Here is a 24590-nt window from a genome sequence, read left to right on the forward strand (position 1 = left end):
AGTGTGACAAGAGTTTCTATCGGTTAGGTGACCTGAAGACACACCAGCGTAACCACACTGGGGAAAAACCTTTCCATTGCAAACAGTGTGACAAGAGTTTCTATCGGTTATGTGACCTGAAGACACACCAGCGTATCCATACCGGAGAAAAACCTTTCTACTGTACGCAGTGTGGCAAGACTTTCAAACAGTTAGGTAGCCTGAAGACACACCAGCGTATCCACACTGGGGAAAGACCTTTCCATTGTAAACAGTGTGACAAGAGTTTCAATGCGTTAGGTGACCTGAAGACACACCAGCGTATCCATACTGGAGAGAAACCTTTCTATTGTACACAGTGTGACAAGAGTTTCACTACGTTAGGTAACCTGAAGAGACACCAGCGCATCCACACTGGGGAAAAACCTTTCCATTGTAAACAGTGTGACAAGAGTTTCAGTCAGTCAGGTTCCCTAAAGACACACCAGAGTATCCACACTGGGGAAAAACCTTTTCATTGTAAACAGTGTGACAAGAGTTTTAGTCAATTAGATAGCCTGAAGATACACCAGCGTAGCCACACTGGGGAAAAACCTTTCCGTTGTAAACAGTGTGTCAAGAGTTTCAATAAATTAGATAACCTGAAGATACACCAGCGTATCCACACTGGGGAAAAACCTTTCCATTGTAAACAGTGTGACAAGAATTTCAGTCAGTCAAGTTCCCTGAAGACACACCAGCGTATTCACACTGGGGAAAAACCTTTTCATTGTAAACAGTGTGACAAGAGTTTCAGTCAATTAGATATCCTGAAGATACACCAGCGTATCCACACTGGGGAGAAACCTTTCCATTGTAAACAGTGTGACAAGAGTTTCAGTCAGTCAAGTTCCCTAAAGATACACCAGCGTATCCACACTGGGGAAAAACCTTTCCATTGTAAACAGTGTGACAAGAGTTTCAATACCTTAGGTAGCCTGAAGAGACACCAGCGCATCCACACTCCACAACTTTGAGCACCAGAGCAACGGTTCCCAGACGTTTTAGCTCGAGACCCAAAAGAGAAATGTGACGTTTCCACAGGACCCAAGCTAGTGAAAAAGGCAGATCTACAAGCTCACAACGCATCGCGACACGTTGTGAATTGGTAGAAGGGCTATTAGACGAGACCAGATGAAAGGCCATGAGCCAAATATCTAGAAAGCGGTGCTCAGTGGAGAGCATTTCTCTGCCAGAGAATTTGGCATCATCAATTAGACATCAGTCTTCTTGACCAAATATGTAGCCGTGTGGAACAGCAGAATGTTACTCATTTTGGGGAAATCACGGGAATTAAGAAAATAGGTCTGTATTTTCTTCTCATTTTTTTCAAATTAAGAAAAGTTTACAAAATGAATGTTTTATGCTGCGTTCACACTTGCAGAATTAAGTCGTTTAAATTAGGTTGTAGACAATTGTGTCGTCTGGGGTGGAGACGCACATCAACTTGTCATGCCAACATTTGCACCTGTGATTTCGGTTGGCCGATGTACCTGTTCACTGGTTTCGACAACCGGATCATCGTGTGTGATTGTGTCTGCCATACATTCTTACAATGGCTACCAGGATGAATGACGCAAAAGATTTCTACTGCTTACACAATCATTCAGCTGGTCGATAACGGCGGAGAATTGCTGAGCGTGTACGGTATATATTGGATTTCTTGCACGGTAGCAATGACTCTGATTTAAGATAAGGAGGGAAATTCAGTTGCCAAAGGCAGAAGTTAAGTATACAGATTACAGGGCAAGAAGAAAGTACTGTAGATACAGCATGATATAGTAAGACATCCCCGTCACGGGGCAGCCCGTGCCCTATAGACAAATCCACCGACGCGCTGCCTGTAGGCAGCCATAGCTGCGGCGGTGTCAACAATGAGGACAATGCACACACACCTAACTACACAGCTGCTTCCACTTGACTAACATCGCCGGCCGGCTTGGAAATGACTGTGTGTAAGTGTTTGTTCATGGACCACAGTGTGTTGCTATGTACCTGTACACAACAATAAAACACAACATTGAACCTTGAAACAAGCAACAGAACATTACAAGAAAAGGGAATATAAAATGACTACAGGTTCGGACCTCTAGCAATCACACCTACGTCGCAGCGCCGATCTAACCGAAAGGTTATCTTCTTGTCTGATGAATGTTTGTTGATGGAATATTTTGTGTTTCTTGTTTCTGTATTTTCAGTTTACTTCCCTGTTCAAGTGTCATTAAAACTGGAGCTAGAACGCTACATCCTGACTCTCCGCGTGTGGAGTTCGGCTGGCTGTCAATTAATGGTTATTAGACACACCATTAGGAGGACAGCACACCCCTTTTGTGCCCATACTGTATACGGAGCTGACTGATTTGTTTGCGCCTGATGCCATGACGACACGTTGAGGTTAGACAACACACTCCATATTTGGGACGTAGCTGCGTTTGGAACTCTTTATATGGTTATGGCTGAGTCGTGGTGATATGAGCGTGACATCAGAGGTCCGCCCACCCGCCAACCGGTCCTCCCTTAAGCCAATTTCAATATGTATGTTTGTATAACCAGGGGTGCACATAACTTTTTAGGTCTGGTACGCAGAAGAGCACCTGGAGATGTGACTTGGTGCGCATGGTCCCGTTCCGTTTTGTCAACGGGTTCATAGCGCGGCACCGAGTGCCGCGCTATGAGCTTGTACATCTGCATTTTTTGAAAAATCTTGAAAATGTGTGCAAATCTTCGAATATGTATATTTTTTAAAGCGAACATTTGTTACTCAAATCTTTGCTTCTGGGGATCCCTGGCACAAATGATTTTGAGATGGGAGTCCACGACCAAATACATATCATTTTTGACATGAAAACGTTTGAGAACCACTGATGTAGCGACATCTAGAGGATTTAGAAGACATTTTGTAGAATCGGCCTCAGGTCTTAATGGGATAATCCACACATGTACAGTAGAGCGCCTGAAGCATGCAACGGTGCGGGTGGAGCTCTGTCGCAGCCCTAGGCGATTTTTGCCTCTGCCACAAGGGGGGGCAAAGAAAATGCATGAACATATATGTTTTACGCAACATATATATGTTTATCATATACGTGACATATACGAAATTGGACATATAGAAGAGACATATATTTCCTATATGTCCACATATATGCACATATATGAACCTGAATATGGCATATATGCAGCATATATTCTGCATACTTGCCATATATTGGCAAAACATGTATATATAAAATTTTCAAAAAGGAAAAAAAGAAAGGGAAAAAAATGGCCGGCCACCCCCCCCCCCCTAAAAATCACCTATGGTTGCAGCATGGGGCATGTCTGAATACAGAGGAGGAGAATGCCATTTTGACAGGTAAATGGTGCATTTATAGCCCTTTTATCCAAAACGCTTTACAATGTGAATTACATTCACCCATTCACACACACACACACACACACACACACTGATAAGACTCCCTCTTATCCCAGGTGTTTCGCCCAGGTGGGCATGGTTTTGAGGTTACAGGTGAAGTCAGTGGTTCCCTAACAGTGGGTCGGGACCCATTTGTTATGGGTCGCGACTCGCTTCTAATTTAAAAAAATATAGATATATATATCAAAAGATTTTCAATTTTTCTTTTTTTCTTTTTTTTCTTCTTCCAATTATTCATAAAAAAATCTAAATTCCTTTTTTTTTTTTAAGTAGTGAAAATAGTAAATCACTCACAACGTATCGCCACGCGTTGTGAGCTTGTAGATCGGCTATTTTCTATCAAATTTCTCTTTCGGGTCACGACCAAAAAGGTTTGGGAACCAGTGGGTTAAAGCATATTTCCTGTAAGGTTAGGGTTAAACCTAACCCTAACCTTACAGGACCAAAGAAAGAGGGAGTCCCGCCGCCACCCCGCCAAGTCCCAATGAGCAGCAAGCCCAGCCCACAGTGCCGCTGTCCATCTCTCTCTCTCTCTCTCTCTCTCTCTCTCTCTCTTTCTCTCTCTCTCTCTGGGGTCAGATCTCAGCAGATTTCATTTTAGTTTCGCAGCACACATTTCACATTTCTCTTGCAACTTCTAGAACCTGATCCCTGACCAGACCAACCTGCTGTCCCAATAATGAGAGAGGGATGCAGCCAGTCCAACCTTAAAAGAGACAAGACAACCTAAAGACATGAACCAAGTCTGTAAACCTGCCGAAGCTGATGGCAGCGTTCAGTCCTCTCCGCTTCAGGGAAATTAATTATACTTACCTGACCAGGGTCCCCCAGGGCTCTATACTAGGTCCGCTCTTTTCTTCTCTCAAACACCAAATCTCTATGCCAAGATTAGCCGATCTAAAAGCTCCTGTGTTTTATCTTTTGTTTTTGTCTGTTTTTTGTTTGTCGAGGAATTCTAGGTACATGTAACTTAAGTCATTTGTTTATGGGCTTTTATATCTAGTTTATAAAATGATAGCCTAAAGTGAAGAAAATGATGGGGTGCCGAAGTGCATTCTTATTAACCACATGAGCTGTGGCTCCTGTGGTTAAGGAGAAAAGAGAAACTTTGCAAGTTCTGCGTGTAGCTGTCTTTGTTTCCATAGTAACATGAAAACCGTGCAGTGGTGTGTGTAGTAATTGTGTACACACATATCAGCGTTTCTAACCATTTAGTTTTCTGTCGAATTGCATGAGAAATAATGCACTTGAACGCGTAATATATTCCACTATAATCAACAGTGAATTATGCCATTAGCATCATGGCTTCTTCAGGTTGGCCCCTCAGGTGTTGTTAATGAATACTCAGTGCTGAGATTAATTAAGGTCAAAATGGAGGTATATGCTCACTTAGCCTGCTCTCATTATTGAGCAAAATGTGAGACTATTTTTCAAGGGAGTTCACACACTAAATCGGGCACACTGTTGTGACAAGGCAACTTATACTGTGTATACTGTCATAATGTATTTACTGTCATGTCATTGCTGTCGGGCAGAAACCAGTGGTGGAAGAAGTACTCAGATATTTTACCTAAGTAAAAATATCAATACTGCAATGTAAAAATATTCTGTTACAAGTGAAAGGCCTGTGTTCAAAATGTTACTTGAGTAAAAGTACAAAAGTATTAGCATCAAAATATACTTAAAGTACAAAGATATTTGAAAATAGCAGATCTACAAGCTCACAACGCGTCGCATCAAAATTGGAAATACTCCAGTAAAGTAAAAGGACCTCAAAATTGTACTTAAGTACAGTACTTGAGTAAATGTACTTAGTTACTTTACACCACTGGCAGAAACCTTGTATCTCCATTAGGGATGTTCGATATTGACTTTTTTTTACCGATAAACCGATATTGTCGTATATATCGGTATATTAGGAGTTAAATATAACTCCTAATTTCCGATACCGATAAATGCGGGCTTTTTCACCAAAGGTCAACTAATTGTAAGGTAACAACACCACATATCTAATAAAATAAAATAGCTATAATATCAATATAATATCTAATAAATCTAATATAATAGAGTGATGTTGTTCGAGTTTCAATAAAGTGAGTCCCAGGAATCTTATTAGATGTTGGCCTATTTGACAGTCCAGAAGCATAATTGCTCTGATGCCTATAACATTAACGAGTGACAACGAGCGTCAGCTGGACCCAGACACACACACCTGCCCTCTGCAGTGCTCTAATTTGAAAGTGATTGGATTTCTCTGCAAAAGCCCTTGAATATGATGGAATATGATTAAGGATTACAGTGATTATGGTAAGCTCACATTTCATATCACACACACCATACAGTAAGTACTCCTGTAACTTTTTGTTTTTTAATTTTTTTTTTCTTCAAAATACTGATACCGATATTTTCCGATATTGATTTTTATGCTAATATCGGCCCGATAATATCGGGGGGCCGATAATGTCGGGAGGCCGATAATATCGGACATCCCTAATCTCCATAATTCAACTTTTGACGTTTTATTTTGACCTTGCTGTTCTCCCCTTGCCTGCATGGCTCTTCAGAATCCTTCTGCCACTGTGCTCCACATCCCTCCTCCGCACCGTGTCCAAACCATCTCAACCTCGCCTCTCGTCTCCCTCCTTGTGTCACTTCTAATGAGAATCGCAGCGACTTCAGTTCTGCCACCTCTTTATCCGCCTCCTGTCTTTTTGTCAGTGCCACCGTTTCCAAGCCGCACGGCACAGCTGGTCTCACTACCGTCTCATACACGTTTCCCTTTCACTCTGGCTGGTACCCCCCTCCTGTCACAAATCCCATTTTTCTCAATCCGTTCCACCCTGCCTGCACTCTTAGTCATCACCTCTCTTCTGTACCCTCCATTATTTGGTACAAGTATATTTTATTTTATTATTAAGCCATTAAGACCGGGAACGCATCTGTGTCATTTTAAAATGTATTTGGCCATTCAAAAATAACAGATATCCAAGCTCACATTGCGGCACCGAGTGCCGCAATGTGAGCTTGTAGATCTAAAAATGTTTTAATCGTGAAAATGTGTGCAAATCTTTGAATATATGATTTTTTTTTAAGCGAATATTTTTAAATCCAATCTTTGCTTCCGGGGGGGTCCCTGGAACAAAATATGCTGAGATGGGGGTCCGCGGCCAAATACATATAATTATGGGGCACCATTGATATAGCAACGTATTATGATTTTGAAAACATTTTTAGATATAAAATATATACCATACCTTTTATTTGGGTCCAAAGAAAGCCATTGACAGCTACCCCTTTATCTTCCTTTTTTCCCCAGGTATCCCAATTTATGTACAGGTCAAAAGTACAATATTTGTCTTTGAAATGTATAGTGGAATGAAAGTTTCCCAAAAAACTAAGTACAGATACTGAAAATGTTTGACTTAAGTACAGTATTCAAGTACATGTACTTCATTACTGCCCACCACTGAATGTAGACTATTATTTGAGAGCCAGTGGTCCTCAAAGTGTTTAATTTCACTACAAGTTCTCCAGCTATAAGTTACCCCAATGAAATCATGCATAAGAATGATTCAGATCATAGGTTTCACTCACTCCACTGTTACCTCCCCACCTACAGCATACAAAATGATGTACAAAATCTAATCCAACAACAAAAATTCTTCTGTTAGGGTGTCCCTTGCACGATCTCTTTTGAAATGGGCCTCTGCGGTCTAATACGTATCGTTTTGGGGGTCCTTAACATGAAAACGATTGAGAACCACTGCTGTAGATTGTTAAAGGGATATTTCACTTTCAAAAAAACTTTGGGTCATTTTATCTATCTACTCAGGCTTTTGTGAGCCCCCCAGACCGTTTTTAAGTTGCTTGATTCAATATTTAGATATTTGATATTCATTTTATCAGACACGCTCCCCTTCCTATACAAACCCATTATAACTTCAAACTCCATTTTTAACATGTGAGATTCATCAAAAACACCCGTTGTTGGTTCTGGTTACTCTCCCTGCCCTCCTAATACGCGAGGGGGCCGTGTTTTTTCGATAACCTTTTTCATTTATTTTTTATATATTTTTTGGAAGAAAAAGAAAATTAAATACAATAAATACATTTTTTTTAAAACATGAAAAAAAGTAATCGAAAAAACACGGTATTAGGAGGGCAGGGTGAGTCACCAAAACCAAGGACAGGTGTTTTTGATGAATCTAACATGTTAAAAGTTGAGTTTGAAGTTATAATGGGTTTGTATAGGAAGGGGACGTGTCTGATAAAATGAATATCAAATATCTAAATACTGAATCAAGCAACTTAAAAACGGTCTGGGGGGGCTCACAAAAGCCTGAATAGACGATAGAATGACCCAACGTTTTTTTTTAAGTGAAATATCCCTTTAAGTACTGTAAACTGCCTGTAGATAGATGCTCGCAGACTCTATACTCCAAGATATTAGGGAAACTCAAGCTTGAGGTTGCAAATTTAGCGAGACACTTTGACCGCCAAAATTGAATGCGCTAGGGAGGGAGGGAGATGGAGCGAGGGAGATGGCAGGTGTTAATAATCCGTTATTCACTCATACCACCCACTGATTATTCGACCATGACAAATACGAGCTGTGTGCACGTCCCTATTCAGCAGTCAAACTGAGGTCTGTCTGTGTCACACACACGCACGCGCACACGCACACACACACACACACACACACACACACACACACACATTCATAAAAATGAAAGACTTCCTCAGATGTGCCAATTTCTTTACGCGCCAGATATTCTACACAATACTGAGTTCTGGAAGCTGTCTGATACATTCATCCTGTGCATGAAACCGCAACTGCTTGCACTTAGATTATAATCAATGGTGGAAAAAAGTACTCATTTTTTAGTATCAATACCGCTGTGTAGAAATACTCTGAGGTAAAAGTGAGGTATTCAAAATTGACTTGAGTAAAAGTACAAAAGTATTGGTATCAAAATGTACTTAAAGTCCCAAAAGTAAAAGTATTCATTGTGCAGAATGTCAAATGTCAAACAAATCTTTTGAAAATAGCCGATCTGCAAGCTCACAATGTCTTGCATCGCGACGCATTGTGAGCTTGTAGATCGGCTATTTTCAAATGGCCGAAATATATATATAGGGCTGAAGTGGTTAATGTATGTTTAGTGATAATAATCTAAATCTGCAAAGTAACTTGGGACTAAAGCTGTCAAATAATTGTAGTGGAGTAAAAGTTCATTATTTGCCTCTGAGATGTAGTGGAGTAGAAGTAAAAGTACTGAAAATTGGAAATACTCCAGTAAAGTAAAAAATCTCTCAAAAGTGTACTTAAGTACAGTGCTTAAGTAAATGTACTTAGTTACTTTACACCAGTGGTTCTCAAACTTTTTCATGTCAAGGACCCCCAAATTGAGACTTATTAGCCCGCGGACCCCCATTTGAAAAGATATGCCAGGGACCCCCATAAGAGAAGATTTTTTTACAGCTCTAGCAGTGATTTTCAACCATTTCAATTTCAAGGACCCCCAGTTTGACATGCATTAGGGCTACGGACCCCTTTTTAATGGCATTTCTATCTCTTGGACCCCAATTTATATTGTAAAATCAATGTTAATTTAACTCTGAGAGTGTACAAATGGACCCTAACAGGTCCATTTGGTTCCATTTGTACACTCTCAGAGTTACAGACCAATAAGGGTTCATTTGGTGCCTAATCTATCATTTAGCTGGGGACCCCCTGGAACTCCCTCAAGGACCCCTAGGGGTCTCCGGACCCCACTTTGAGAACCAATGCTTTACACCACTGATTATAATATTCATAATATCTGATATATATATATATATTGTGGCAAGTTGTCACTGCTTCCCCCGACTGGCTCACCTGGGGAGCTCCTACTGGGAGGACATGGCACATCCACCTTACTATACGGCTCTCAACACGCACCTGCTGACCATAGACTGTATAAATGAGATGGACAAACCCCCTCCGCTGCTTTCTACAGACCGAAAATGAAGCCTTTGCTGCAAGACTGTAGGTCCGCCATCTTTCAATATCGCGTCAGAATGAGACCAGACCATTATTGGTTGGGTAACTTGTCAATCAAGAGCGGGGGGGCGGGGAATGAATGCTATTGGTTGTGTAGCGTGTCAATCAAATCATCCCGCCCCTCCTAGAGAATAGCCTACTTTATCGTCAATTTTATAATAAATAGAACCATAATTTAGCAAAACGCATATCCTGATGATTGAAAGGAGACTTTAAACTAGCGACTGGAAGCATATAGAATTGATGACAATTTTTATTACAGTAAGAAAATCTAGTCTAAAGTTTGTCAAAAAACCCATTCACTTGCGCTAAAATAAATTCAGGGTAAAACAGCGCCACTCTGGCCATTTTGTCGGCCTCATCGTAAATATCTCAGCCTTGCCCCTTGCTGCTGACAGGCGCTGCCCCGAACAGTAGGAATCACTGAAACATCACACCCCTCCCCGTCTGGCTTCCCACCGGCGAACACATCCAATTGTGTCCATGTATCCGCCCCGGAGGATTCCTATAAGTCTCTCCACGGTGGCGGACAGTAGTGAAGTGTGGGTCAGGTTTTTTGTTTTTTTTTCTTCAACTCAACACATACTGTATTCGAACGTGACCGCTCGATTGCACTCACACTGTCTCTCCCTCTCACACACGTGCAGGCGTGTACAGTCGCACACACACTAACGCAGTGGTTCTCAACCTGTGGGTCGGGATCCAACATGATTTTGGGGGGGGGGGGGTCCAGAGATGGCAGTGAAATGACAATTTAAGGACTTTTAAGACCTTTTTATTAATAGGCTACCTCAAAAAAAGAAAGTACTGGTCAAACATTGGTCAAATTGTCAAATAACATGAGAAAGATGCAAACATTTTGAAAATAGCAGATCTACAAGCTCACAACGCCTCGCGTTGCGAGGCGTTGTGAGCTTGTAGATCTGCCATTTTCACAATATTTATCTGTGGAACCGAGTCAAACTAAATTAAATGCCTACATTCCAAGGGCTCAAATATGATTATTTTGCGGGGGTCCCCAGTTCAAATATGATTGTTTTGGGGGGTCACGGCATGAAAAGGTTGAGAACCACTGCACTAACACATGCTTTCATTGGGAATTCCTGTTGCAGCATCATTTCGGTCTGATTCATTCATTCATTCATTCATTCATAATTCATTCATAGAACTCTTTCATTGCCAAAAATGGGAATTCCCATCCGATTCTACTATGGCTCTCATTGCCAAGGACGTTTTTTTGTTTTTTGTTTATCTCAAAGGAACTAGGAGATAACGCTATCCAAAAAGTTGCTGCTCCATTCACTTCGATGTTAAAAAATAAACGGAGAAAAAAAAACACATTTTTCCTGTGTTTTTCCTGTGTAATCAGACTGCAACACATACACACTTTCACAACCTCATTGCATTGGAAGTTCAATTCTCTGGTCAGAATAATTTCTCCATAGTTGTCCAACCAAAGCCAGTCAGTCAGTATGTTCCTGATGTCCCACCCTCACAGACATCCTTCAGACCATAACAGTGAACCATGACGAAATAATAGCCTTGGCTATTGTGTAGGACCATACTGTGGCAGTAGTTGACAAACCATTGACAGCTCTACATGGGTCTACACATGGATCGATTGGTGAATGGTTCAGCGCCACCGCTGATGGACATCGACCAGTGTTGCTAGATTTTGTTCGAGAGACACAAGCGACCAGGTCTACAAAAACAAGCCCAAAAGAAGCGACCGGTTGTACCACTTGAACCCTATATACATTTTGAAAATGGCCGATCTACAAGCTATTTTCAAAAGAAATCTCGGTTTTGTACAAATCTTGTATGGGGATCCCTGACACAAAGTATTTTCAGATGGACGTAGAGCTGCTATTTTCGAACACATCTTTTATTTCAACACAAATCTTGTATGGGGGTCCCTGGAACAAAATATTTCCTGACGGGAGTCTGCAGCCAAATACAAAATGTTTGAGAACCACTGGTTTAAACAACATCAGACAGCAAATAAGCAACTAAACAAGCCAAATTAAAAGCAACCCGCTACTTTCCAATATTTACAAGCGACTTTACAGACAAACAAACACTGACGGCGACAAGCCAATGCGCGCTGTGACCCAGCAGCAGGATCAAATACACAGGAGCAAAGCACTGTGAAAATCTCACCAAATAAACATTTCTCTTTGAACTCTGAAAATTGAAAGACAGCGCAGATAGGGCGGCCGACAACAAAACAAGACATATTCCACAAATGCTACAATGTCACTGTTTGTTGCAGAAACTTTTTCTACTAAAGAATTTAATTAAAAAATGGTGACAATGAGCATCAAACAGGGGTTTGTACATGTCATACTGTTTGCCTGTAAGGCTTCACATATACTATATACTATATATTACATATACATAATATAGACACACACACACACACACACACACACTTTGCAGTGGTGGAAAGTAACTAAGTACATTTACTCAAGTACTGTACTTAAGTAAAATGTTGAGGTATTTTTACTTTACCGGAGTATTTCCAATTTTCAGTACTTTTACTTCTACTCCACTACATCTCAGAGGCAAATATTGTACTTTTACTCCTCTACAATTATTTGAAAACGTTAGTTACTAGTTACTGCAGATATCAATTATTATATTATAAAACATACATTAAACATTTTAGCCCTATTTTATACCTAGGCTATTTGACAATAGCCGATCTGCAAGCTCACAACGCGTCGCGATGCAACGCGCGTTGTGAGCTTGTAAATCTGCTATTTTCAAACATTTTAGTACTTTTACTTTGGTACTTTAAGTACATTTTGATACCAATACTTTTGTAACTTTACTTGAAGTGCATTTTTAATTCCGGACTTTCACTTGTAACAGAGTACTTTTACATTGCAGTATTGATACTTTTACTTAAGTAAAACATTTGAGTGCTTTTTCCACGACTGACACTTTGTCAGGTGAAATTCCTGGCTTCCTAAAAACTTTACTTTTAAGGACAGTCAAAACCAGGGTACCCTGCAGTCAAGGTTATCAGCAACCCGTCAAGAAGAGCTTCAAGGCATCATTCACATCTTAAGAATTCATCAAGGTCCTCAAGGAGAGATCTTTTTCCCCCCCATGAACCTGACTGACTGAAAAATGACTGACGAAACAGTCTGGGGACATCCACGCTAGACGTGATGTTCCTTTACCATTAGGACCCACCTGAGGGTGGCCAAACTGGCCATTAACTTTGAGCCTGTCGGTGCAATGAGGTTCAAGGCAGGACACAGAGCGAGGACGGTCCAACATTAAGCATTCTCTTGAGCCGTGTTGTCAAAGTGAATGCAATGATAAAATGAAGTTAGCTGTTTTGGAGATCATGAATTGAGTTGCATTTTAAATAAGGATGTTAAACCGTTTGAACCATAGTGTCCCAATCTATTTTGGGCATGTCGAACATTCAGGGAAAAAAAAGGTGATTCAATGAAAATAGCATATCCACAAGCTCACACTGCATTGCGTTGTGAGCTTGTAGATCGGCTATTTTGGTGTAGAGGGAAAAAGGAGGGGCCCAAGTATAGACCCTTGGGGGACCCGCTCAACTGCACGCAAGCACACATAGACACACACCAAGGTTAGAAATTAACCTTTTTTTTTTTTTTTTTACCATTTTGTTAACACAATTTTGGGGGCAGTGAAATGTTATAAAGACAAAAGTTTTAAACCCTATATACCCTGCCTATATACTGTACGTCAGTTGAGCGGGGTCCCCCAAGGGTCTATACTTGGGCCCCTCCTTTTTTTCCTCTACATCAAATCTCTTCCCGACGAAAATAGCAGATCTACAAGCTCACACTGTATTGCGTTATGAGCTTGTAGAGCGGCTTTTTTGTCGAAGAGTTTTGGTGTAGAGGGAAAAGAGACCCTTGAGGTACCCCGTTCAAGTGATGTAGCCTACACAGTATATAGGGTTTAAAGGCATTGTAGGGAGTTCAGACATAATCAAAGAAAAAAACTGTTGTCAAACACCGCCCCTCCAGCAGTTCTTTTTCCCGACCACCAGGGGGTGACGCAGGGGGGACTTTTTAAATGAGTCATGCCCAAAATAGGTTGCCTTATGCGGATACAATTCGCGGAAATGCCCGACCCTACGGTTCTCTGAATTTATATTTTTAAATAGGCTCTTTCATGATAAATTGACCACATATATGAAGCTAAACAACTAAATTCTATCCAAACGATTTTTTAAAAGTAAATTATGTGCCTCAAAAAAGAAGTTTGAGAGCGTTTTAAAACCGAAAGTAAAAAGTTGATACGGGCACGGACGCGCACGGACACGCACATGCGTGCGTTAATTTACGACCCGGACATAAACAACATGAACATAAACAGACGGGAAAATACGGATTTCAGACAGAGGACTGTGTTTCAATGAAGGAAAACACCCCAGCATCATTATATAGTGGCTGATAGAGGGGAGAAAATGCAAAAAATATATATATACATATTTTTTAAATTTAGGCTTAATGTTCCCTACAATCCCTTTAAGTGGTTAATAACTTTTTTCATTATAGCATTTCACTGAACCCAAAATGTATTACAAAAAAACGTTTATTTCTAACCTTGGTGTGCGTGCGTGCGTGCGCGTGCGTGCGTTCACAGGTTAGAACTAAGCACTGGTTCAGTGGGAGCAGGACATCACTTCATATTCAAATATAAGCAAAGTGGACTGGAGTAGAGATGTTGGCAGCTCTAAAACAACCGATCTTATCTGTCTGGTTTTGCATCAATGTAAAATGTAATGAAAACAGAACAAGCCGCTTTACTTTACGTCCATCACCATACAAACGTCAGCGCTGTCGCGCCGTCACTGTTACGCTATATTGCTTAAATATGCTGACATGAGGGTGAGAGGTTTTTTTCTTCCACATATTTCATCCTGAAGCCGAGTGAGCGGTCTGTCTGTCTGTCTGTTAGTTTCACTCAATTTAATATTCATGTCTGTCATCATTCACAGCTCCATGTCACCTCTTTCCTAAGTAGAACTGACAGCTTACATCTCTCTGGATGTTATGAGACAGTGGGAACGCTAAGCTGAGAGGGAGACAGGGTGGGAGAGACAGACAGTAGGACAACTGCGAGTGAGATGTGTAGGAGAGACAGAGAGTAGGAAAGCTGAGAGGGAGACAGTGTCTGAGAGACAGACAGTAGGACAGCTTAGAGGGAGACATGAAGGAGAGACAGACTGTCTGAAAGCTGAGAGGGAGATGGTGTAGTTGAACAGACGGTAGGACAGCTGAGAAAGAGACAGTGTAGGAGAGACAGACGGATACATGGGTTGATGGCCAACTTCTTTTTTCCTTTTTTGTTTTCTTTTCTGCAAATAAGCTTTGTTTGGTTTTAGTCCGGCCGGCGTATCAAGCAAACGTGACATAAATCTCCTATCCTCATTAAAAGAATGTAACTTCCTGAAACATTCCTGTCCCTTCTTTACAGACCATCTCAGAAATTCAGAATGTGCCTAAAATGTCAGACTGAGCATAAATATTTCTACTGACATTACACTGCAATGACATTACCCTTCAGATGGTTATAGTGTGAGATGAATTGACCTTAAACTCATGTTTATCCCATTAAGGGAAAGCATCTGTCATTTTAGATTTTAACCACTATAACCATTATCTTATACTTATTCCAAAATAGCAGATATACAAGCTCATAGCACGGCACCGCGTGCCGCTCTATGAGCTTGTAGATCTGCAAAAAATATATATATATATACATGAAAATGTGTGCAAATCTTTGAATACATATTTTTTTGATTGATTTGTAACTCAAATCTTTGCTTCTGGGGATTCTACAAATGTACTGTACACATTTTTTTTACAAATCGATATGTATTTGGCCCGCGGATCCCCATATCAAAGTATGTTGCTCCAGGGACGCCCCAGGAGCAAAGATTTGAGTTAAAAATGTTCGCTTTAAAAAATATACATATTCAAAGATTTGCACACATTTTCCACGATTTGTCAAAAATAGCAGATCTACAGGCTCATAGCGCGGCACTCGGTGCCGCGCTATGAGTGTGTATATCTGCTATTTTTGAATAGCCAAAGTATAAAATAATGGTTAGGAGTGGTTACACATATTGCCTTTCCGGTTTTAATGGGCTAAGGCTACCATTTTACCTGCCCAGAGGCCATGGGAACATTTCTATCTGCGCTGCATACATCCTGCCCAGTGGGAACACATTCCAAGGTTGCCTCTTATGTAGCAAACTGTGTTCATCAGCCAAAAAAAAATCGAACCTGATGCACCGATATTTGTATTAGGAGACTCCAATCCTTTTAAGATGGACTACGCTCGCCCAGCGTTCCGGTAGCATGTCAATAATAGCGCACAAAATGGTAAAGGAACAGAACAATTGTTAAACTCAGAATCAGATCATAACACCATTCAGCTAATTCCAACTTTCATGTCCACCCTTAAAAAAAGCAAACCTGTCGCAAATAATGACTGGCAGGATATTTCCCCAACAAAACAATAATATTGACAGTATTGCAAAGCCGGTTACAAGGTATATCTGTGAACACCAAGCCAAAAAGGACCATTAGGGTATATATACTCAAACAACAAAGTCATCAGACATCAGCCATCAGACTTCCAGAACAGTGATATAATGGAACTGAGAGCAGTTCAAAGGGAACTAACAGGCAAACTAGACGTGCGAGCCCAACACTGTCTACTTGTCAGAGATGCCTTTTCAACTAAGAACTAGACAAAGATTGTGTTGATGCACCATACCTACAATATGATTAAAAACAAGCTGTCAGTGTTCCCGTTTCAACAAAACCTTGCCAGCAGGAAAATAATGATTTGTAGACCAGTAGCATTGACATCAATATGGATGAGATCATTTGAACACATTGGGGGAACCTATCAAAGTCAGGTTAGGGCCCCTAACAATTGGGCGGCCGTCGCATCTATAATTAATTACGGCATCACAACAGCTTGCAACCTGGTCAAAACGTCTGGAAAAAATATATAATTGGCATGTTACCACCACTTTCTCTGCAGGAGATCATATTTGAGAAGACCACCTGCACATGCAAGACTCTGAACTGTGTACCAAGTTACCAAACTATAAATTGAATGGGAGGGGGGGGGGGGTTCTGATGTGGACCTGTGTGCTACTGAAAGCTAACTGTATTGATTGCATGTATACGGACAAAAAATGTATCCGTTGTGTGTACATGGAGAGGCTGCGTGCTGCTATGTCACCTGTGTTCTCGAATGCTCTCGACACAATAGAGGCCAACATTAAACATTTTTTGGAGGAATGCCTCATCTTCGCACCATTTGACAAACCCAGCGTTGGATTAAGAAGATATCTTATGGCTCCACGTCTATGGACTAAACATTTACATGGAGCCTCTTAATGCAGCTCAAAGACAACCACGAAAAAAAACACTTAATCAAAACTCCTAATCAAACAGCACCATCATGATAGAAGCTATCATTATATAGCTGTCATGTTGTCCAACATGTCACAGCTCCCTACATGAAGGACGCTGTAAGGGCTTTGCTTGCCGTTTGCCGCAATGCCAGGCAGCTGGCCATGTCGCTTTTGGGCATGTTGTAGGCGACTAAAGAATACAGGGGGTTTTCCAGAGTAGAGAAGGATACAGTCAACTAGTTTCCTGTAAATGAGAGGTAACTTGTGGATATTGTAGAGATGTAGTCTATGTTTCCCTTAAGGTATTTGAAAATACAATTGCACTTTTAGTCGCATCACTACTTTCCACAGCATGAAAACAAACCTGGAACCAACACTCTTAGTCCATGAGCCAGACAAGATTTCATTACCGAAAGAGTGGGCAAAACCATACCTATATTAAATTGTTCATAGGGTCAATATAAGTAAATAAATATATGATACCCTTTCCACAGGAGTAGCTTTTTCATAGTTATCACACATTTTGTTATTTTCCCCATACGTACATGACAGGTGAAAAAATCACAACATTAAAAAAAAAACGACGTGTTTTCCTATATAATGCCTAATTTGCATATTTAAACATACAATTTCAGAAAACTTGTAATTCAATAAATCATTGTCTTCATGTAAGTAATCAACTGGGGAAGTTTCATTATGATAACTATTTTCACCTGTCATGTCTCGGGTCTAATGGACTGGCTGAGACTTCACCTTGCGTGACGGACAAACTTACTACAACTAGCTTGAACTTCGAGGCACATGCTGAAGCTCAAGCTCCATGTAGTTACTTACCGCTGCGCTCAGCACGGTGCATTGGTTTCAGAGCAGTCACATGTGTAGGTATAGGGTTGTTTGCAAGGCCCCCTGGACTCACATGGACCCAAGGCTGCTGCCTATAGAGGCTACTGTACTTAGAGTTAAAAGCTCATCTACCACAGGGCCATGCTCCGATTCATCATCATGAAGCAAGCTGATGAGTATAGCCTACAAGCAAACGTCAGGGTGGGCCTGTTTTCATGCTGGCTTCTGCAATCATTTCTGTAAAGAAGAGGATAGGACATTGGGCTGTCAACTGGCAAAAACACATTTCTGCTCGATGTATTGCATTTAATAATGTTACAAAAAGTAATGTGAAATAAAAATGTATTTCATGTCTCAGCCTCTAACTGACTTTGGACAGGTGAAAAGCTACAGCTAAACTATTGCAGAGTGAACCATTCTTATTTTACCTGGTTTACACTTTCTGATAGTTCTACTTGAATGTTGTCAGATATGACGAAATAATGACATGTAGCCTATATACCGGACCAGTATATGAATCCCGCCAGTGTTTCAGTACAACGAGCAATCATCAATAACAGCACGCTCGGGCATGGATGTAGGCCTACTGTACGCTTGAGGGTGGTTAAAAAAGGCTATAATAAAGATACTGGGATTTGTCCGGGATGGCACGGGATGTGGAACTGTTTCAGACAATGTAGGTTGCACAGGTTCAATGGACATAAAACAATGAGCTGTAGCCATACCTGTAAATTTGCATATATTTTTTACAATCGATTAACCCTTTAAGACCTGGAGAAGCATCTGTGTCATTTTTCTTTATTTGAGCTAACAAAGCATTATTTTACACTTTGGCTATTCAAAAATAGCACATATACAATAGCGCGGCACTGAGTGCCGCGCTATGAGCTTGTAGATCTGCTATTTTTGAGAAATCGTAAGCTGCCATTTCTGTATCGTTGCTGTCAGGCAAAAAACGTAATAAATTAATGTCCTAGTTAGTCATACTACAGTGTGACGCAAAAGTAGCAGAAATAGCAGATCGACAAGCTCAAAACGAGTTGTCGACCTGCTATTTTTGCTACTTTTGAATTTGAATCCTGAAAAGTAACAGTTTTGGACATATGAGGTGTCCACCCGACAGCAACGATATATAACATGCCTTGAAAGTTGACAGGAACTTGACAGTAAGTAGTAGTAGAAGCTATAGTGTCAGTCAGTCACTAGACTGAGAGAACGAGAGCAATCCATGGTCTCGAAGGGCGGATCCAAACCCAGGCGCCCGGAGCAGCTGCGTCCTCCGATTGCTTCACCAATCTATGTCCCCGCCTCCCCTCCCCCCCCCGGTCTGTGCACGGAGTAGGCTGACGTCACCAAATTTAGAGCGACGCCCCTCTGCACTCTGGTTGGTTAGGAGTTAACAAGGTCCTAAGACCATCGTTCCTGCACCGTTCGCCCAGACTTTTTTCTTTTGTCACTGACAATCGACAGATCTGTGAGCTGTATAGACTTAATGCTAGTTCACTGGCTCACGCCTACGTTGTTCAATCTGACAATGGAAGGAAATCTACTCAAAAAAACAAGACAAAACCTGCACTCACACTCACACACACACACAGTGTGTACGGTATATGTGAGCAGAACAAACACACTCTCAGCCGTCGTTCAGGCCTACAGATCAAATCCTACAGCTTATGTAAGACAAAATGTCATATTGACTTTAGCTGCAGCATAAAAAATATCACACTCCCCCACAGACCCTGTTAAACAAGCTGAAGAGGATGCAGGTGAACCCCCTACATAACATATAACATAATATATAATGGTACCATGCATGCATTTCTCATAGAGAGACAACCGCAGGTTCAAGTTAAGTCAACTTTCTCTGACATTAAGGTTACAAGTACCTCAAGGATACAGTACTAAGGCTCTCCTCTCCCCTTCTTTTTCACATTAAAAAATAATTGTAGAAAAGAAGTACACAAACAACTAGCTACCTTATCAAGTTTTCCGGTAATACAGTAGGCCATATAGCCCGTTTATGGACCAAAGATTCACTCATTGCTATTGTATGAATCAAGAGTCAGAGGAAGAGTTTGTGCAGTGGCGGTGTGATGGGTACAACCTGATGTTAAACATTAACCACATGAACCCTCATCTCCATATTCTGGGCATGTCATAAAAAGGCATACATTACACATGAAAACAGCCGATCTACAAGCTCACAATGCATGATGCTCCACAACACGACACGTTGTTGTGAGCTTGTAGATCGTCTATTTTAGGCAAAGAGATGTGGTGTAGACTAGAGGCAAAAAAAGAGTGGACCAACCCCCTGGGGGCCGGGCCACTCAGGTCAAATGATTATATAGGGTTTAAGTGCTTAAAGAAAATAAAGCTCTAATCAATGAGGGAGCGCATACATACACACACACACACACACACACACACACACACACACACACACGCTCTTAAAAGGTAGAGCTTCTTTTTGTTACGGAAATCAAAATAGCTTAACATTCCCATAAAAATCAATGCTCGAGTGTATGTTCAGTACAAGGGCTCTCCCTGTCCCTCGTCTCTCCAGCTCTTTAGTAAACATAAAATACATGTTCAGGTCAGGATATCAATTTCATCCAATCAGGAGAGAGCTACTCATACCTGCAGGACACGTACGTATGGGATAATCAAGTGAAATTGAATACAATTGAAAGTGATAAATGGGTTCTCTCTACTGACTGGATGAAATTCGCAACCCACCCGGAAAATGGATTTCCTGTTCATCAAAGAAAATACTAGGGGTCTCCCCGTCTGGAGAGACGGGGAGACCCCTGTTACGCAACAATGAATGAGTGCTATCAGAATAGAGCAGTGGTTCTCAAAAGTGGGGTCCAGGGGGACCCACAGGGTTCCTTGAGGGGGTTCCAAATGGACCCTTATACAGGTCTGTATAACTCTGTGAGTGTTGCAAATGGAACCAAATGGACCCGGTCCATTTGGTTCCATTTGCAACACTCTCGGAGCATATGCGGGCTCCTTGAAATTGGAAAAGTTTGAGAACCGCTGGAATAGAGGTTTAACTTTTTTCACACACGCAGGCGCACACACACACACACACACACACACACACACACACACACACACACACACACACACACACACACACGACTTGTTATAACGAAACAAAACAAAAATCACGTACACTACCTTTATCCTAATGAACACACCATATGACATAATATAGACCAAATATAATTTGCCCACACAGATGTTCTAGCGATCTAGAGATACTGCTCATTTCCACCTACTGGGGGCTCTTGGGGTAGAAGGGCAGGGTGACATGGCTGAGCTCGGTGATGTCGAAGGCGGTGGGCTCGCCGGAGATGGCCTGCCGCTTGGTCCGGTGCTGGTCCTGATGCTGCGGCTGATGCTGCTGATGCTGCTGCTGCTGCTGCTGAGGCTGCTGCTGCTGCTGTGGCTGGAGCAAGATGCTCTGCCGGTGCACCTGCACCTGCTGGGCGGCGGCGGTGGCGGGTCGGATGACGGAGCGGTACTTGTCCAGCTCGTTCTGCAGCCGCTGGATGAGCTCGTCCTTCTGGTCCAGCTCCAGCTCCAGCTCGTCTATGAGCGCGTCGCGCTGCCTCAGCTCCTCGATCTTCTCCTGCAGCGCGTACTGCAGGTCCCTCAGCGTTCCCATGCTTCCCAACGGCTGTGATGTTGTTGTTGTTTTTTTTAAGTTTGAAACTAATATGCTAAGTAAGTGCTGCTGGAGGGCTGACGGTAGGTGTGGCGCTCCACCTCAGCAATCCATCTCCCAGGGGTCTAGCGCATGGTACCTGGGGACAGACTCCCGAGTTATCGGCTGATATGATGACAATAAGCCTCTCCAGGGCTATTTACTCGAAACTAAAATAATAACAAGCAAATTCCTTGTGGTTCAAAGAAAGGGGGGGGGGGGCGGGGGGGAGTAAACGTCAATTTAAAAATCTATGCGAAAGTTGGGAAATTTCTGGAGTTCAAAAAACTTCAGGGAGTGTTGTTGTTTTGAGAAGTTCGTCAGAGGCGTCAAGATCATCACTGAAGCGAAATAAAGACTAAAGAATGAGAAATATATCCAACACACCGGTATATCCGCTGGAATATGCCTCTGTTTTGTTCGTTTTGTTAGTTTGTTTTGTCCGCGACGTTCCAGACAGAGAAAAACGGGCAGAATGATAATCCTCCACTCCGTTCCGTGTCTTCAACAGGTGTGTTGATGAGACGCAGCAGCTCGCGCAGAGTCCGGCGCGAGACACACACTGAACTCATCCATCCGTCCGTGAGTCCATCCATCCATCCATCCAGCATCCATCCATCCATGCACGCGCCAAGGAAAGTTCTACTAGTATCCACGACAACAACACAGCAACGGACGCGGGAATGTCGGTCCGTTTGAAGTCAACAGTTGTCGGTTGTTTCGTTGTTTTCAACAAGAAAAATAACTATCTCTCCACTCCTCCCTCTCTATCTTTTAAAAGTCTCTCTCTCTCTTTTTCTCTCCCCTCATTCACTCCCACTTCTTTCTCTCTCTTTCTTTCTCTCTCTCTCTCTCTCTCTCTCTCTCTCTCTCTCTCTCTCTCCCCCTATCTCTCTCTCTCTCTCATTTAAAGTCGGGAGTTTTCACGCCATGCTCTCTGGCTGACGGTTATCGTTCATTTCCTCCATCCTCATGTCTCGCGTCTGGTCTCGTGCGTCAATAAAACATCCACACGACCGTGACGGCGCGCGCGCGCGCACACACACACACGCACGCACGCACGCACGCACGCTATGTACATCGACGTGTATCCAATCCTTAATATGAGTCTAACCGACTGTGACGTGTTGTGTGACCAATCAGGTTCACCTGTGTGTGTGTGTGTGTGTGTGTGTGTGTGTGTGTGTGTGTGTGTGTGTGTGTGTGTGTGTGTGTGTGTGTGTGTGTGTGTGTGTGTGTGTGTGTGTGTGTGCGCGTGCGTGCGTGCGTGGTGGAATGCACCTGCCTGGTGGAACTGAACAGAGCAATGGTAATAGTAATAGCCTATAATCATCCCTCACACAGAGAGAGGAGAGGAGAGGAGAGGGAAAAGCAGCAGAGCAGATGAGGAGAACAGAAGCTGGGGGCCACCGTCAGCCTAACCTCGGATCCCAGATTGGAGTGCTGGCCACGTGTCAGCCAGACAGAAATCACACCCCAGCCTATTTCATTAATCTTCCATTTATGCCCCCACCGATCACACGTGTGGTGATGTGATTTGTGAGGCATGAACGGCAAGAACACATTTATTCTTTCTGATTGCAACCCACACATTTCTTATGTTCAACAGGTTAGGAATAATAATGGTAATGCACCTTTTAATTTAACCACACCACAATTGTAGATGGACACACCTCTAATAGTCTATTGGAGATATTTCTGGCACCCCAATCTACTCTGTAAAATCCCCTGGAACTTATTCAAGTACCCCTGGGGGTCCCCGGACCAAACTATGTATTCCTTGATTGTTCTCTAATTGTATTTACTTGTACATGTAATAATGGAACATGGAAACAGTACAATATGCAGATTTTAAAACAGCATTTTTATATGAGTTAGCTTCTTTATAGCAGCCAGTTAACTCCTAAAACCAGAATACCAAAATACACCATAATTCTTAACCAATGCGGCCTTATACTGTACATGTTTACCCTGTAAGTGTTTGGTGTAAATATGACCACTGGTCTATGCCACCCTCTTCAGGTTGATTCTTGTCATTACAATGAACTTGACTTTACAACTTAGAATAGAATAGAAAAATACAACAGAATAGAACTGATTTGCTGCGGTGATTTAATTAAAAACACCACAATAAGCTCCCAGTTAATTGCTCATGGTGAACTGATAAGCATTACATTAATCTACAACGGTAATGATTACATTGATGAACAATTAGGCTACAGCAAACACAACTATGGAATAATGTTCAGTTAACACTGACAGTTGATGATAATGATGTTTTATTATGCCTTCATATAGAAGAAATATTGCAAAACCAATGAATACAGTGTATCAACCAACTGTACTGTATATCACTGTTTCCCAAACAGTGGGTCGGGACCCAGGACCCATCTTTGGGTCGTGGACCAATTTCTATGGGTCGCAAGTAAATATCTCCTTTTTTCCCTTTCCTACGTTTAAAAAAAGAAATACATATACTGTATATATTTTAAAAAAAAATACGTCTAAACAAAAAGGAGTGGAGATGAGAGGAGAGGAGATACAGTACAAATTGTCTAAAATTGAATCAGTCACTCACAGGAGAAGGTGTGATAACACAGATAAAAATACAGTGAACACACACACACACACACATTAATTTGGTTGCTGTATACTTAATGAATCAAACCTACAAAGTGACTGAATAACTAAGTGCTTGTGTGCGTGTGTGTGTGTGTGTGTGTGTGTGTGTGTGTGTGTGTGTGTGTGTGTGTGTGTGTGTCATAAGGCTCTTGACAGCGCATGCAGAGGCCTCAGCTTGTTATCTTTACAGCTCACACAAAAGACTCAGCACACACACACACACACACACACACACACACACACGCGCGCGCACGCGCTAGCTCTTTCAATGCCTCACTCTCTCAATGCTCTTATCAGACATTCATGAGTGCACATTGAAAACATACGCCTGTGTGTGTGTGTGTGTGTGTGTGTGTGTGTGTGTGTGTGTGTGTGTGTGTGTGTGTGTGTGTGTGCGTGCGTGCGTGCGTGCGTGCGTGCGTGCGTGCGTGCGTGCGTGCGTGCGTGCGTGCGTGCGTGCGTGCGTGCGTGCGTGCGTGTTTGTGTAAATTGCACATGCAGT

At 42.0% G+C, this 24590-nt stretch overlaps 1 protein-coding gene across 4 annotated transcripts in view; it reads right to left on the reverse strand.

The window, feature by feature from the left end:
• LOC311060482 (cGMP-dependent protein kinase 1-like) overlaps nucleotides 1–21427 on the reverse strand; it is a gene marked incomplete at its 5' end in the record, with an annotated part of 177551 nt that extends 156124 nt beyond the window's left edge. Inside the window, 2 exons of one of the 4 annotated variants that reach the window (XM_084078665.1) lie at nucleotides 21039–21154; nucleotides 21242–21427. In XM_084078665.1, coding sequence (XP_083934791.1) covers nucleotides 21039–21154; nucleotides 21242–21427 — 302 coding nt within the window. Of the gene's footprint in view, nucleotides 1–21038; nucleotides 21164–21235 lie in introns of all 4 variants that reach the window. The other 3 variants (XM_084078664.1, XM_084078666.1, XM_084078663.1) reach the window with 3 other exon arrangements.
• Nucleotides 21428–24590: the final 3163 nt, after the last annotated feature.

This window comes from Gymnoscopelus microlampas (genome assembly GCF_963454915.1).
Source record: "Gymnoscopelus microlampas genome assembly, chromosome: 14".
Taxonomy (NCBI): Eukaryota; Metazoa; Chordata; class Actinopteri; order Myctophiformes; family Myctophidae; genus Gymnoscopelus; species Gymnoscopelus microlampas.